Source organism: Uranotaenia lowii, chromosome 2 (genome assembly GCF_029784155.1).
Source record: "Uranotaenia lowii strain MFRU-FL chromosome 2, ASM2978415v1, whole genome shotgun sequence".
In the NCBI taxonomy this organism is placed as follows: Eukaryota; Metazoa; Arthropoda; class Insecta; order Diptera; family Culicidae; genus Uranotaenia; species Uranotaenia lowii.
Window position 1 is genome coordinate 41,716,545 of NC_073692.1, and position 16,655 is coordinate 41,733,199.

General features: G+C 33.0%; 2 protein-coding genes across 2 annotated transcripts in view; one reads left to right on the forward strand and one right to left on the reverse strand.

Annotated features, from left to right (window-relative positions):
- The first annotated feature begins 4,832 nt into the window (after positions 1-4,832).
- Positions 4,833-6,494, forward strand: LOC129746375 (cyclin-dependent kinase 1). The gene is made up of 3 exons (XM_055740009.1): positions 4,833-5,031; positions 5,135-5,300; positions 5,356-6,494. The coding sequence occupies exons 2-3, from the start codon at positions 5,152-5,154 to the stop codon at positions 6,101-6,103; spliced, it is 897 nt and encodes a 298-aa protein (XP_055595984.1). The 5' UTR covers positions 4,833-5,031; positions 5,135-5,151; the 3' UTR covers positions 6,104-6,494.
- A 4,151-nt stretch (positions 6,495-10,645) lies between these two features.
- The window catches only part of LOC129746892 (guanine nucleotide-binding protein subunit alpha homolog), a 101,973-nt gene continuing 95,963 nt past the window's right edge, over positions 10,646-16,655 (reverse strand). The window contains exon 6 of the mRNA XM_055740820.1: positions 10,646-13,693. Within this exon, the coding sequence (XP_055596795.1) occupies positions 13,336-13,693 (358 nt within the window). The 3' untranslated portion in view covers positions 10,646-13,335. The remainder of the gene's footprint in view (positions 13,694-16,655) is intronic.

Genomic DNA, 16,655 nt, shown 5'->3' on the forward strand with positions numbered 1-16,655 from the left:
TGACAAAAATGACAAAAATGACAAAAATGACAAAAATGACAAAAATGACAAAAATGACAAAAATGACAGAAATGACAAAAATGACAAAAATGACAAAAATGACAAAAGTGACAAAAATTACAAAAATGACAAAAATGACAAAAATGACAAAAATGACAAAAATGACAGAAATGACAAAAATGACAAAAATGACAAAAATGACAAAAATGACAAAAATGACAAAAATGACAAAAATGACAAAAATGACAAAAATGACAAAAATGACAAAAATGACAAAAATGACAAAAATGACAAAAATGACAAAAATGACAAAAATGACAAAAATGACAAAAATGACAAAAATGACAAAAATGACAAAAATGACAAAAATGACAAAAATGACAAAAATGACAAAAATGACAAAAATGACAAAAATGACAAAAATGACAAAAATGACAAAAATGACAAAAATGACAAAAATGACAAAAATGACAAAAATGACAAAAATGACAAAAATGACAAAAATGACAAAAATGACAAAAATGACAAAAATGACAAAAATGACAAAAATGACAAAAATGACAAAAATGACAAAAATGACAAAAATGACAAAAATGACAAAAATGACAAAAATGACAAAAATGACAAAAATGACAAAAATGACAAAAATGACAAAAATGACAAAAATGACAAAAATGACAAAAATGACAAAAATGACAAAAATGACAAAAATGACAAAAATGACAAAAATGACAAAAATGACAAAAATGACAAAAATGACAAAAATGACAAAAATGACAAAAATGACAAAAATGACAAAAATGACAAAAATGACAAAAATGACAAAAATGACAAAAATGACAAAAATGACAAAAATGACAAAAATGACAAAAATGACAAAAATGACAAAAATGACAAAAATGACAAAAATGACAAAAATGACAAAAATGACAAAAATGACAAAAATGACAAAAATGACAAAAATGACAAAAATGACAAAAATGACAAAAATGACAAAAATGACAAAAATGACAAAAATGACAAAAATGACAAAAACGACAAAAACAACAAAAATGACAAAAATGACAAAAATGACAAAAATGACAAAAATGACAAAAATGACAAAAATGACAAAAATGACAAAAATGACAAAAATGACAAAAATGACAAAAATGACAAAAATGACAAAAATGACAAAAATGACAAAAATGACAAAATTGACAAAAATTACAAAAATTACAAAAATGACAAAAATGACAAAAATGACAAAAATGACAAAAATGACAAAAATGACAAAAATGACAAAAATGACAAAAATGACAAAAATGACAAAAATGACAAAAATGACAAAAATGACAAAAATGACAAAAATGACAAAAATGACAAAAATGACAAAAATGACAAAAATGACAAAAATGACAAAAATGACAGAAATGACAAAAATGACAAAAATGACAAAAATGACAAAAATGACAAAAATGACAAAAATGACAAAAATGACAAAAATGACAAAAATGACAAAAATGACAAAAATGACAAAAATGACAAAAATGACAAAAATGACAAAAATGACAAAAATGACAAAAATGACAAAAATGACAAAAATGACAAAAATGACAAAAATGACAAAAATGACAAAAATGTCAAAAATGACAAAAATGACAAAAATGACAAAAATGACAAAAATGACAAAAATGACAAAAATGACAAAAATGACAAAAATGACAAAAATGACAAAAATGACAAAAATGACAAAAATGACAAAAATGACAAAAATGACAAAAATGACAAAAATGACAAAAATGACAAAAATGACAAAAATGACAAAAATGACAAAAATGACAAAAATGACAAAAATGACAAAAATGACAAAAATGACAAAAATGACAAAAATGACAAAAATGACAAAAATGACAAAAATGACAAAAATGACAAAAATAACAAAAATGACAAAAATGACAAAAATGACAAAAATGACAAAAATGACAAAAATGACAAAAATGACAAAAATGACAAAAATGACAAAAATGACAAAAATGACAAAAATGACAAAAATGACAAAAATGACAAAAATGACAAAAATGACAAAAATGACAAAAATGACAAAAATGACAAAAATGACAAAAATGACAAAAATGACAAAAATGACAAAAAATGACAAAAATGACAAAAATGACAAAAGTGACAAAAATTACAAAAATTACAAAAATTACAAAAATTACAAAAATTACAAAAATTACAAAAATTACAAAAATTACAAAAATTACAAAAATTACAAAAATGACAAAAATGACGAAAATGACAAAAGTGACAAAAATTACAAAAATTACAAAAATTACAAAAATTACAAAAATTACAGAAATTACAAAAATTACAAAAATTACAAAAATTACAAAAATTACAAAAATTACAAAAATTACAAAAATTACAAAAATTACAAAAAAAAAACAAAAATTACAAAAATTACAAAAATTACAAAAATTACAAAAATTACAAAAATTACAAAAATTACAAAAATGACAAAAATGACAAAAATGACAAAAATGACAAAAATGACAAAAATGACAAAAATGACAAAAATTACAAAAATGACAAAAATGACAAAAATGACAAAAATGACAAAAATGACAAATGACAAAAATGACAAAAATGACAAAAATGACAAAAATGACAAAAATGACAAAAATGACAAAAATGACAAAAATGACAAAAATGACAAAAATGACAAAAATGACAAAAATGACAAAAATGATAAAAATGACAAAAATGACAAAAATGACAAAAATGACAAAAATGACAAAAATGACAAAAATGACAAAAATGACAAAAATGACAAAAATGACAAAAATGACAAAAATGACAAAAATGACAAAAATGACAAAAATGACAAAAATGACAAAAATAACAAAAATGACAAAAATGACAAAAATGACAAAAATGACAAAATGACAAAAATGACAAAAATGACAAAAATGACAAAAATGACAAAAATGACAAAAATGACAAAAATGACAAAAATGACAAAAATGACAAAAATGACAAAAATGACAAAAATGACAAAAATGACAAAAATGACAAAAATGACAAAAATGACAAAAATAACAAAAATGACAAAAATGACAAAAATGACAAAAATGACAAAAATGACAAAAATGACAAAAATGACAAAAATGACAAAAATGACAAAAATGACAAAAATGACAAAAATGACAAAAATGACAAAAATGACAAAAAATGACAAAAAATGACAAAAATGTCGAAAAAATAATATTTTTAAAATTACAAAAATGACAAATAACATAAAAATGTCAAAAGTGACAAAAACGACAAAAATGACAAAAAATGACACAGATGACAAAATTTACTCTCGAACGCTTGAATATAGGAAAATGGTTTTCGTGTTTTTATAATAGCTTTGTTAATGCTTAGTTTTATTCGAAAAATATGGTCGAATTAGTGTCTGTAAGTGCATACACGCAGAAAAATATATTTTAAAAATAATAAGATTTCGACCAAAAATAATAAAAATTTTGGTTGGGAAAAAGCACAAATATATTTTTGATAACACTGACAAAAAACATCGATTCGATTTGAACTTATCGTTTGATTGAAACTAAAATACACCTTTTTTAAAAATGATTCGAAATTTCTGTCAAAACAAAATAAAATAAAATTGGATTGAGAATTACAAAATCATTATTATTGGAATCATTGAGGGTTTTGTTTTCAATTTCAAATTAAAAAAAAGTTGATTTAAAGAAATTTCGGATCTATATTCACCAAGAAAAGATTTATAAATTATTTTCTTTATTCACACATCATTAAATTGGCAAAATTAATAAATTACCATTCCAATTGGCTCTGGGGACGGCTTCCGTTAGCTTCCTTAATGCAGCAAAATTGGTCGGAATCGCTTTCACACACGATCATGTTTTTTTGGAACAGGATATGCACCGACACAATCGCGCTGGAATTTCTGCGTTCGCTGTTCTGTGTTCTGATAAATATTGGGCATTGGGCTTCGTTGGCATTGGCACCCTCGATGAAACCTACAATTTTTCTGGGACCGTCTGATGGGATGCGGCAGCTGGAATATTACCGCAAAGAGGGAAGCAAAAAAAAAAATGAAACTGTTGAAACCAAAATATAATGTCTGGTAGAACGGTTGGGTAAAGTAAGGTGAGCAACTTACCATGACGGCATGCTGGCCGAAATACGATCGCAGGATAAAAAGCTCCGTCCATCCGGGGATATGTTCGCGCTCGCGGGTCAACATTTTTTTTCGGGAATCGACTTTTTTTTTCTTTTTTCCATGCATATGCCCCAACAAAATACACGATTAATGGATTTAGCTCGTTTTTCGTTTAAAAACGAACCAAATTTTGATTTCCACTGATAAAAAATGAGTGTGTACAAATAATAAAATTTTGTAATTATTTTCATTCGATTTTTTCATGAACAGAATTAAAAAATATGCATCGGAAAAACTAAATAAATTGACAAAACGTTTTGTTGAATCGACTCCCCTTCTTTTTTCTGCGTGTAGTTTTTTAAACATTTTTCTTTCAATTTCGACTTATTTATATTATATATAATTTGGTGAACTGTAACATACATATCGTAACTCAACTGTTTTCCGATTTTTTTTATTGGCTTGATTGATTTTTATTTAATATTATTTCAAGCTTAACTTTCGAATTCATTTTTTCCCAAAAAACTAAAACAAGTTAATCTGCCATTAAATGAAGTTTGTAAGAAATCTTTTCCGTGTATATTGAGCATAGTTTATTTTCAGCACCGGGTACTCCCAGAAGCGCGCACAAAACATCGCACAACCTTCAGTTCGACCCTGGCAAACGCATAAAACTCGCTTTTCGGGATCTCAGTGGTCGGCGCAGCATAACTTTTCAAATTTCCAGGAGCATAACCGACAAAAAGCCCCGCTCGAATTTTGTTTACAAAAGAAGTGTCCCGGAAACTTCGGTTCCAGTTCCCGGTGTTTTAAGGTGTCTGCTGTGGTGTTTATCGAGTATCGTTCAACTTAAACTACCGGTAAGATTTGAATGTTGTGTTAAATAGGGAAAGTTTATCCTCGGGAAGGGAAACGGTTATTAACCGAAAACTTAACCTCGTTTCGTTGCTTCGGATTGTTAAGGACGGGCGAAATCAACAATGGAAGACTTCCAGAAAATAGAAAAGATAGGTGAAGGCACGTACGGAGTGGTGTACAAGGGAAGGAACAAGGTTACCGGTCAAATTGTGGCCATGAAAAAAATTCGACTGGAATCGGAGGACGAGGGAATTCCGTCGACAGCTATCAGGTTATTTCGGTTTGTTTTTCAATTTTATGGGTACTAAAATTTATTTTTTTTTCAGAGAAATATCTTTACTGAAAGAACTAAAGCATCCCAACATCGTTTGCCTTGAAGATGTTCTGATGGAAGAAAACCGGTTGTACCTGATTTTCGAGTTTTTGTCAATGGATCTGAAAAAGTACATGGATACTCTTCCGCCGGAGAAGATGATGGATTCGGATTTGGTCAAAAGTTACATGTACCAGATAACGGCTGCTATGTTGTTTTGTCACAAGAGGAGGGTGCTGCATCGAGATTTGAAACCGCAGAATCTTCTGATCAACAAGGAAGGTCTCATCAAGGTAGCCGATTTTGGTCTGGGTCGCTCCTTCAACATTCCGGTAAGAAATTATACTCACGAAATCGTCACACTGTGGTATCGGGCGCCTGAAGTTCTTCTGGGCTCGCCACGATACTCCTGCCCTGTAGATATCTGGTCGATAGGATGTATATTTGCGGAAATGGCTACGAGAAAGCCGCTTTTCCAAGGCGATTCGGAAATCGATCAATTGTTTAGAATGTTCCGTATTCTGAAAACTCCAACCGAAGAAATATGGCCTGGAGTCACTTCGCTTCCGGATTACAAGCCCACGTTCCCCTGTTGGACCCAAAATAATCTGAACTCGCAAGTTAAGAATCTGAACTCCGCTGGCTTAGATTTGCTTCAGAAATGTCTAACTTACGATCCAGTTCATCGGATTTCGGCTAAGAAAGTTCTCGAACATAAATACTTCGACGGGTTTGATCGGCGGGGTGTTCCGACCGATTGAACGAGACAGATTCAATCAATTCCAATGTAACTTATTTTCAACACGATGTAGCTGTAAATGTTCGTTCCATGACATGGTATTTTTTCAATTTTTCACTTTACCCCTTCCACTTGTCGCGAATGTCCCAATCTGGCAGAAAATTGAAACCGAATCAACTAGGGTATTTATTTTCTCTTCTCCGTGTGAAGTTTGTAAATAACGAAGTCGGATAGGAAACGTTTTCCCACCCAAAGAATTGATTCTACAAGTCTGAGCTTGTTGGTAGCCCCTTTCTTTTCTATTCGGTATGAAGTTGGAACGGAGTGATCTAAGTTTAGGGTTTTCAATGAAGTCGCGTTGGTGTCTTATATAATCCGCTCTCCAAAAAATAAACTCAAGTTTAGAATTAATAGTTCAGTTGTTCTTATTTTAACTAGTCCGAAATAGCCTATTTTTATGAATATTTTTACACCTTCACATAAGGTACACCGGGGTAAGTGGGGACGGTTTTTCGTATAGTTCAACTTTAAATAATCATTAAAAAATCGGCAGTGGGTCAATTTTGGGTCAATCACGTTCAATGTGATGCAGAACATGTTGTTCACAAATGCTGAAGAGATGAGCTTGATAGACGCAAAGCGAAAAAAGTTATCACGTAAATTGTTTTGGACTGCTGGTGTCTTCACTTACCCCGCTTTATGGGGTAAGTGGGGACGGTAGATTTTCCCTTTGATTTCTCAGGAAATTTTCAACAAATTTGTGTTTTTTTGGTTGAATACGTTACTTTATTGCTCGAACCGTCCGAAATTTTGAAAAAAGTTCATGGTACTATTAATAAGGCATCTTACAATAATATTTGTGTGTAATCCGATATTATCGAGAATATATACTTATTTTAGAAAAAACAAGTTATTTTCCCAACTTTTCATGATCTGAATGCTAAATAAAGCTAAATTGTATTGAATGAAGGAGAGAAAATTGAAAAAAATGTGTAAACATCAAGTATTTATAAAGCCGTCCCCACTTACCCCAGGTAGGGTTTGGAAACAAAATTTTAGATTTTTGCAAATAAACCCTTTTTTCTATATTTTTAACCGTCGTTTCTTTTCCTAATTGGTTGTTTCGAATGTAAGGATTGTTTCAATGTAGAGTTTTTCGTCAAGAACCAGCTAGTTTACGAGAAATTTGCGATTGAAAAAGATGCACATCAACTCCACATCGTAGTTAAAAATAGTAAATTTACAAAAAGTCACCGTAAACATCCGCAATCGTCGGAACCGTATCTCTTTTAAAGTTATTGGATAGATTACAAGTAAATTTAACATTCTGCATTAAAAGTTTGAAAAAATAGTGGACAGTATTGCTTTAATAGCCACCGTCCCCACTTACCCCGGTGTAGGTACCTTACATAAAAATAAAATATCACTCTGATAAACCTACAGTTGCGTTCAAAAAAGAATGAAATCGCGTGAAGCTGCGCACCTTCCGAATCTCTGTTCTTCTTATTTCAAACTCTGTTGAAACATTTTCTCTTTCGAAACAAAGCACGAATGAAGTTTTTATCAATTTACAACATTCTTTGTGATAAATTTTGATTTTGTTAAAGAAAAAACCAAGAATACATGGATTACGATGATTTCCATGCAAACATCCGTCCAAAAAAGAATGAAATCGTCTGCTGGGCGATAATGAACCTGATTTTCTACCCGGCACCATTTTTGATCACGTTCATCGATTTTGACGAAACATGGCCTGGTATTAGATCAAACATTTTTACATCTTGGGACCAAATTTCAAAATTTTTCAACGAAAATTGCCGAAGATACAACAAGTTCAGTGAAGCAACTCCAAATTTCCTTTTTTACGGAAATAGCTCTATCTTTGTTTCCCGTTATTGAAAAGACTTCAAATTTCGTAGAGTGTTATTTGAATAGAACTAGATTGTGTGAAATTTTCATGAAAAAATATCAACCGAGAGAGAAATGGCAGCTTGTCAAAGTTGGAAGTAGGTGCGCAGCTTCACGCGATTTCATTCTTTTTTGAACGCAACTGTAAGTGTCAGGACTTATCAACTTTTCTCAGATGTGTTAACGTCTTCGCTTATATTTATCATCATTGTACTAGTCCTGAAAGATTGTTCACTTCCTGGCGGAGAAACTTGGATAACGCTAAATGAACTGACTTCCCGAGTGTCTGTTTCCCAGGTCAGGTGTGGCTCAAACAGTGTCTGTCTCGAAGTGAGGAAGATGGTAGCCGTATCTCGGGATAGCCTAAGGCTGACAATCTTCTGTTTACTAATGGATGTTTTTACTGAAATGGACATGAAATTTTGGCAACGACCCTTAGCAGGAAAACACGTCTTTGAATTTAAACGTTTTGTCTTAACTTAGCTTAACTTGCTAGAGATTTTGAAACAGAGCGAAGTAAGATGATCATGATAAAGGGCGAACACGAAATTATTGCGACACAATCAACAGGGCATCACTTTTTTTTATCATTGGGTACCATAAAATTTTGGATTGATTCTAATCATTATCAAAAAATTGGCATGACATTTTCGGTGTCGTAATAATTTCGTGTTCACTCTTTAAGATGGAAACCGAACTAATGAACGATCGTCGTCAGTTTCAAAACAAGAATTGGCTCCGATAGTCTAGGACAGATGAGCGAGAACGAGAAGTTATCTGTGGAGTTTTGTGGAAACAATAACTTGTTGATCGGTGGATCGATCTTTTCACATCGACATAAAGTCACTTGGGTATCCTGAGATGGCCGAACAGAAAATCAAATTGACCACATCTGCATCAGCCGAAAATGGAGAAGGAGCCTCCTTGGTGTTCCAGCAACGAATCCCCTTTATTGCATTCGACCATCACCTCGTTCGTGGTGGAATCTGAAGGAATGAATCATCCTGAAGAAAATCCAGGAAAAAAAATCTTGGTGGAATTGAGAATGCCTTTATGACGAGAAGCCATGGAACTCTAGATAAAGTGTGTGGAAGGAAAATTGAATGGATGTCGGATGAAACCTGGAGGATGTTCGATGATCGGAGATAGGCGAAAGTCGGTCGTTATAACTAAAACGGAGCTGGAAACGGCAGTGAAACGAGCTTCTAGACGAGACAAGAGAGCCTGAACGAGCTCCCTAGCCGAAGAGGGAGAAATAGCCGCTGCCATTGAAGATGTCCGATAACTACCTATATGACATTTCGCGCTGTCTAAGTGGTGCAAGGACTAATGCTAGAATGCCTCTGAAAGACCGAGCAGGTCAGCTGTTTACAGATCGAGCAGATCAGCTCAAACGTTGGACTTTGCATTTCGAACAACTTTTCCGAAGCACGCAAAGCGATAGCCAACAAAACCCGTAGCTAGAAGCGTCATAAGTAAGCTACTGCACACCGTCTTTTTGCTGACATCTGGGATACTGCAAAATTTCCGGTCGACTAGATCCAGGGTATCCTCGTAAATGTATCAAAAAGAAGAACTAACAGAGTGTGATAACTGGCATGGCATAACGTTTATCTGCAACCCTCGAGGTACCTGCAAAGTTATTCTGTACAAGATTCACGAGAAGATTGACGTTACCCTCTGACGGCAACAAGCTGGATTCCGATCCGGACGATCATGTGTGGACCGCATAACAACGCTACGAATAATACTGGAACAGTTCAACGAATTCCAGGACTCTCTTCTGCTAGTGTTCGTTGATTTCGAAAAAGCATTCGCAAAATTGAACAATGAAAACATCCAGGCAATATTGAGACGAAAAGAAGTCCCAGAAAAACTAGTCCATTTAATCGAAGCACAGCATAAGGCATTTTCGAGTAAGGTTTTACACGATGATGTCTGATTCAATTTCGGCAACTACCTAATTATAGTGAGAAACGGATGAGATATTGATAGAATTGGTCGACTGTAGACCGACTTGTGTATTTCCTTGGTATCCTTCGACAACAGAGCAGTGAAAAGATTTTAACCTGTTCAAAGACATCGATTTTGCTCGAGGAGGACCTGCGTACTTTCGGATTATTCGAGCGACGAATATTAAGAACCATCTTTGGCGTGCAGGAGAACGGAGTGTGGAGGCGAAAGATGAACCACAAGCTCGCGCGACTCTATGGCGAACCCTATTCGAAGACATCGTATTGCTCCCTCTTAACGTCACAGGATATGTAGATCAAACTTGACGACCTCATCGAAAATTACAAAGCGGCAGAAAAAATCAACGTCAGAAAGACCAAGTAAGTGGAAGTTATCACAGAAAACCCTTTCAATTTCACAGTTACAAGATGTCTTGGTAACGGAAAGACCACCAAACTCGGATCAGAAAGGGCAATTTCGCCTGATGTATCAATTATGAGTCTCTACCATAAATTTCAAATCCGTTTAAATCCAGATTAGAGAACGTAAGTAAAGATAAATCGAGCAAGAAACATAAATGAGACCTGCAGAACAGCACTTGACTGGACTGGACGCAGTCTCTGCATTGGAAACAGAAAAAATCTGGAGATTTAGCAAGTGTGAAAGGACATTTTCTCCACTATAAAAAGAACATAACGACCGATTCTGTTGACTTGTTGTATGTTTTATTGGTTTTATTCATTTACTCATCATCAGGTTGTGGTGTAATATATGTATAGAGTTTGTAAATTTCTAAAAAGTTTGCCGCTGCGCATTGTATATACACGTGTAGTAACATATAGAAACAACTTAAAGAATAACTTTTACATGTTGACAGCAAATATTCCTTCCTTCATGGGGGGGCTTATTATATTACATTTTCTTGTCTTCTCCTTAGTGATTGATTTTCTGTTTGCTTTCTCTTCCTTCTTTTCTCATCATCATTGTTAATTTACTTCGCTTTGTTCGAAAAGAGTTTGTTATGTCGTACTTATTTGCATATTTATTTGCTTTATTAACTTTAGTTTTTACATTACCATTTGTTCTCGTTTGCTAGAATCTAGCGATTCGTTTGTTTTTGTTTATTTTTTACACTTAATTTGTTTGCTGTGGATAATTCATTTTTCTCTCACAAATATACAAATAAAGAGCTTGCTTCACGCTACAAATTTACCATCAGAAGAGGTATTAGAGAATTATGTTGTTTGGTAGTTGGAAGATTACAAAAAAAAAACCTTGAAATCTGATGTGCTGCTTCGAAAAATCGATTTCCGGATTGAGAATGTTTTACGATAATTCTTCGCATTAGTCTGATAGAGGAGTTTCAGGGTTACTTTTCTGCCCCACAGACATGGCACATGGCGTTGAGTATGGGTTCGCGCAATGTTGTTTGGATTGGGGATTTTTGATTCGCCTTAAAACGATCCTTTATTGAGTGGAAACGGAGGCCTTAGAGATGGAACGAATTTTGCGTTTTCTAAACCTTTTACCTTAGCGTAAGGAGTAGGGAGGAGGTTATTAATCTATGTTGCACAACATCAATACATTTAACGTCTAAAAATGTTCTTGTAAAAACCGGATTTCGCTCCTATCAATAATTATTGTAAACTTGGCTGGTGGCACGTGTAAAATTGCCGACCTACCCATACAAAATGCTTCCAAAAGTGATACTGGCTGTTTAAAAACAGCTAGCTCAAGCAACTTCAGTAAAATAAGTCTTACTTAGGTTCGTTTGCAATTTCGAATCTAGTGTCTATCTGGTTATCGTCAAATGTGTTGCTCTAAATGGAACCGAATGAAAATCGATTGCGGTTGCTGAAGGCACCCTAAAGTATGTTTACGTTACTTCTTTTTTTCCTACGTAGATTGACACCAAAATTTTTGTGCGTGGTATTCTGTTTTCTTTCAATATGGGAATAGTAAATTATTGAAAAAATGCAAACTTTACAATTTGTTTAGAATTAAGCAATTTTGTTAAATCATGATACAATGTTTTGTCATTGTTATTCATTTTACTCCTCAAACTCATGTTTTTCATTTGAAATTTTGGTTTATAATTCGAATAGATGAAGGTTTACAAAACGATGATCTAGTTAGACCTTTCCCATACAACATAGCAGAAGTAAGCAGCTCTTTAGTTTATTTTAAAATTATTTTTGGTTTCATTAGATTGTGTTTGTTGTTGTTTCGGTATGATTGTTGCTTTACTTTGTCAGTTTAGACTCTGCTGTCTTGGTTTCTATTGTTCTAATTCGTTTGTCACATTGATGAGCAGTTCTTGTTAAGGGATATTCGATTCTTGTCAATGTATAGATACAAGCTAGGTTTTAACTGTTAAGTGGCATTCAATTGGGTTGGCGAGTTTGTGAAGAGGATTTATTTAGCTACAGGTGAATTTGCCTAAACAGTAAAACTGATATTCATCGGTTATATTTTTCGAGAAACATTCAAGAGAGATAGTATTGATAGTTAAGCTGCAATAAGCTAGGGCTCCGATGATGAACAATGAGATACTGTTGTTTCGATTGATACCATGAACAAAACTTAAGAAAAAAAATATTCAAAAAGGTGTTTGAAAATTGTATTAACAAACTCCTAGCGCGAAAATATATTTGAAATATATGGCAGTTTGAATTTTCCTACTACAGTTATCGCACAATCAAAAGATTCGATTCTTTCAAAATATAAACTTCCATTATGTATTATTACGTTCATACATATGATTTTGTGTATTGTTCTACTTTTCAAAAGTGTGTTGAGAATAATTCTAGTTTGTCACTTTTTACACGAATACACTGTTGTGGAGTTTTTTCAAAACGACTTTTCTTGATAAGCGTTATTTCCTTCTTCTTCTTTGTGGGTATGCGCTCTAACTTGTATAACTTTAATCGAATACTTTTCGCTATCCATAGTGCCTCAGTGAAAATTCACAATTTCCACTCTGTACTCTAAAAACATGGATCGTTTCATTACCCGTGGCTTATCGGCATCATCATGATATACTGCGATCGGTTGAGGAGACCTTTTTGTTGAAATCTTTACCAGCTTAAAATTTTACAAAAAAAAAAACAACGTAAGAGAAACGATTCCAGAAGGGAATAATAAATTATGATATTCCTATTTTTCTTTTGTTTAAACATACTATTTGCTCACTCTCTACCGCCGCGACGTTTTCTCTGTGCTTCCTCCAGAGCTATTATTATTGGAAAATCAACAAAAATTCAACGACCTGTCTTAAACAAGGGACACGTCTCCAAACAACTTCTAAATAATAGTTAACCAAAAGCGAAAAATATATGTACTTATAAAGAAGATTACAGAGAATATTAGAGAGAACAACCTCCCCCTGTCTGCTCACTGAAGCATCAACGCCGACAGGTTCCGGTGCAGGATCGTATCCTTGACCGAGCTGAAGACCACCTGGATGTTCTGGGTATCGACGGCATTCGTAAAGTGATGGTAGATCGGGGTTTTCGTGTTCTTCCGCACGTTCATGAACATCTGCAGGATGAAGTTCTGCACATCGAGAATCGAGTGCGGATTACCGGTGAACTGCGGATAGTACCAGCGGATGTCCGTGTCCGGATTCTTCACCTTCATCACCAGCAGGTCGGTTTTGTTCAGAAACAGAATGATCGAGATGCCCGCGAAGGTGGTGTTGTTCACGATCGTGTCGAAGATGTTGCGGGACTCCTCCAGCCGATTGGTTTTCCTGTGAATAAGAAAAGTTATCCGATTCAGTCCTCTTATTCAACCATAGGTTCAGAAAATAGATTTACTATAATTTGCTGTACGATACTTTGAAGTTTGAACTGCAATAGTTTTTACTCTGATATTTTTTGTTAAAATTTTCTGTCAAAGGTAGATCTACTAGAACAGTAGACTGAGTCGATTTGGGGGCATTTTTGAATTTCTCAAACTCTGGGGTCTTAAAAGCTTTGTTTTGGTTCAAAACTCATCCATTTTTCATAATTTTTAAGTAACGTTTACATGAGTAAATTTGGACTTTTATGTTTGTATCGGAAAATCGAATATTTTGAACTGAAAAACCAACATCATTTTTGTTTCTTCTGTGGAACCGAGCCTACTAATTGTTTTTGTGCCAATTTATGAATTCTCTAAAGGAAATTTTTCTCTGAACAACTTTGTTGAAGACCGTAACTTTGTATCTAATTAGTAATTAGAGCAAGTTCACTGGTGTTGGGAAAAAGTTATAGAAATTTTGACACTTACGGCACATTTTGAAAATTTTCCCATGCAAAAACATTTTCAAGATCTGTGGACTTCTAGTTTTTTGTTGTATTTTCGCATGCTGTGATGCAAAAATAGCCATTTTTCTATCACATACGGCTGAAATAGAAACAGTGTTGTAAAAAAATACAACTCCCCAAGATCTTGAAAATATTTTTGCATGGAAAAATTTTCAAAATGTCGAAATTTCTACCACTTTTTCCCAACACCAGTGAACTTGCTCTTAGGCAAAACATTTATTTGCTGTTTAACAGGGGTATATCCTTTGGCATTGAAAAACAATAAATTTAATTGACATCATTGCTGAGTGCCTAGCGAGATATTGCGTGAAAAATAGTTATTCAATGATTTTTATTTTCAAAATGCACGTATTTTTTCATTACTTATGGTATTTTTTTAACTTTGTAGATTTCGAAAAAAGTACTCAAAATTCAATGCAAAGCCAAATTTGGGTGTTAGAATAGTCTCAAAAAATGCAGATTGAAAAAAAATTCTATAAACAGCTACCTTTGAATACCCGTCAACAATTCTGCGTTTCGTGTTTTATAAATCTAAAGATGCGAAATATCACAAATAATGTCAAGTTTCTAGTTGACTTTTAAAAAATTATCTACTGTGACTGGAACAGCTTTGGTGGTTGATTCATTACAAAGTTCGGTTTTCACACCATTTTTTTACATTTTTTTGTGGCCATGAGCTTAAGAAATTATTGAAAAAATATTTCCATATGTGCAACATGTAGCTTCTTCAGCTTTTTCAGGTACTAAGTGATTTTTTTTTTCGAGCACTGATTAACTGACTTACAGCCTTTTTCCGAGGAATGTTTAAACTATAAATTTTGTAATAATCGGTTGAGAATCAAGTGGGTTTTAGCGGAAAAGGCGTTAGGGGTCATTTAAACCCCGGCGGAATAAATAGACCACTGCAAGCTTTGTGTGTAAATTATAAATTTTTATGTACATTTTTACACCTCGCTTAACCTTTTTCGGTTGTTTTAACTACCATAAAAATCAATAAAAATTTTGGAAGCGAATCATTCAGTCCTGAATCAGCACAACGAGTTTTGAATAAAATAACAAAATTTTTCATTCAAAAATCGCCAGAGATGTACTGAAAGTTCTAAAAAATATATCTTTGGATTTTAAATATTTCTTGATTCTTGTAGTACAATTCATGTGAACCAATCTTAAACCTTACTTTTACTCCAAACAACAAATATTCGAAGATATTTTTTTCAAAAATTTTTTTCTTTAATTTAGCGTTTTCGATTGCTCATTTAAAAGCTGTTTAACCGTAGGATGAAAATAAAAAAAATCGTGAAAAACTGCTTTGCGTGACCTATGAATTCGTTGACTGACTTATTTAACTTAAAAAAAACATTTCTTGAAATTTGTGGAAGTTCTACTGCCATTCCCAGCAAAAGTGTCCCATGTAACTTTTGGGTAATTTTCACTTTTATGGCTGGAAACGGTCTCTTTAAGTGTTAACTTTTGAATAAAAACGCAAAAACAAGTATACTTTGTTCTGAACTTATACGAAATTTTTATCAGATTTTCTCTATGTTGATGTTTCTACGCAAGAATGTCACACTAGGGAAAAATCTATGAAAAAATGCAAATTTTATCAAAAAATCCCCTTGAAATAAATTTTAACTGTTGAATACAATGTTACTAAACTAAAATACTAAAATAGTGGGCGGAGGAGCGAGGAGCCTTTAGTGATTTACATAGAAAAAAATGTAACCAACACTTTTCGGTAGGCACTACTTACAAGATCGATACTCAACTATATTTTTATTTTTTATATACAAAGAGAAACATATTTCTTAAATTGCGGTTCCACTTGATTGTTTGAGAAAACAGAAATTATGCGAGCTTTTAGAATTATAGAAAAAGTGTAGTCGTGTGACAGTTTTTCGTAGAATTAGCATCGGTATGCGTTTTGATTCTACGCAAGTATTTTTGGTATTGTAAAATGATAAACTTGAACTGTTTACTATGAAAAAACTATCGATGAGTTCTTAGTTTGAAAGAAATATTGAAAATAAAGCTGAAATTTCAATCGCATTTTTCTCGTTTGCACGTTTTTTCACATGGGACAATTTAGCTTGGAACGGCAGTCAATGTCTAGGATAATTGAACATTCAAACGCAGTTTTTGAGAGAACCAAATACCTGATCACACAAAATATTTTTAAATAACTTGTTTAGTGACTTGAGTTTACTTTTATGCGGCTGTTGCAATCGTTTTTTTTTCTCATAAAACCAAATCTTTCTTAAAATCGATATATGTTTCTCTACCAAAGTTTACAAATTTTTTAGAAAAAAAACTTGTAAAGTATTCAAAAATGCTTATCCGCCAATATACAGCTACATTTAGTTTTTCGTTATTGAAGGTCGAAGAAAAAAAAATAATAATAAAACA

Bases quoted from the DNA above. Each gene is read 5' to 3' on its own strand.
- LOC129746375 (XM_055740009.1), top strand. From the start codon at position 5,152: ATGGAAGACTTCCAGAAAATAGAAAAGATAGGTGAAGGCACGTACGGA. The intron at 5,301-5,355 runs GTTATTTCGGTT...TTTTTTTTTCAG, and splicing joins ATTCCGTCGACAGCTATCAG to AGAAATATCTTTACTGAAAG.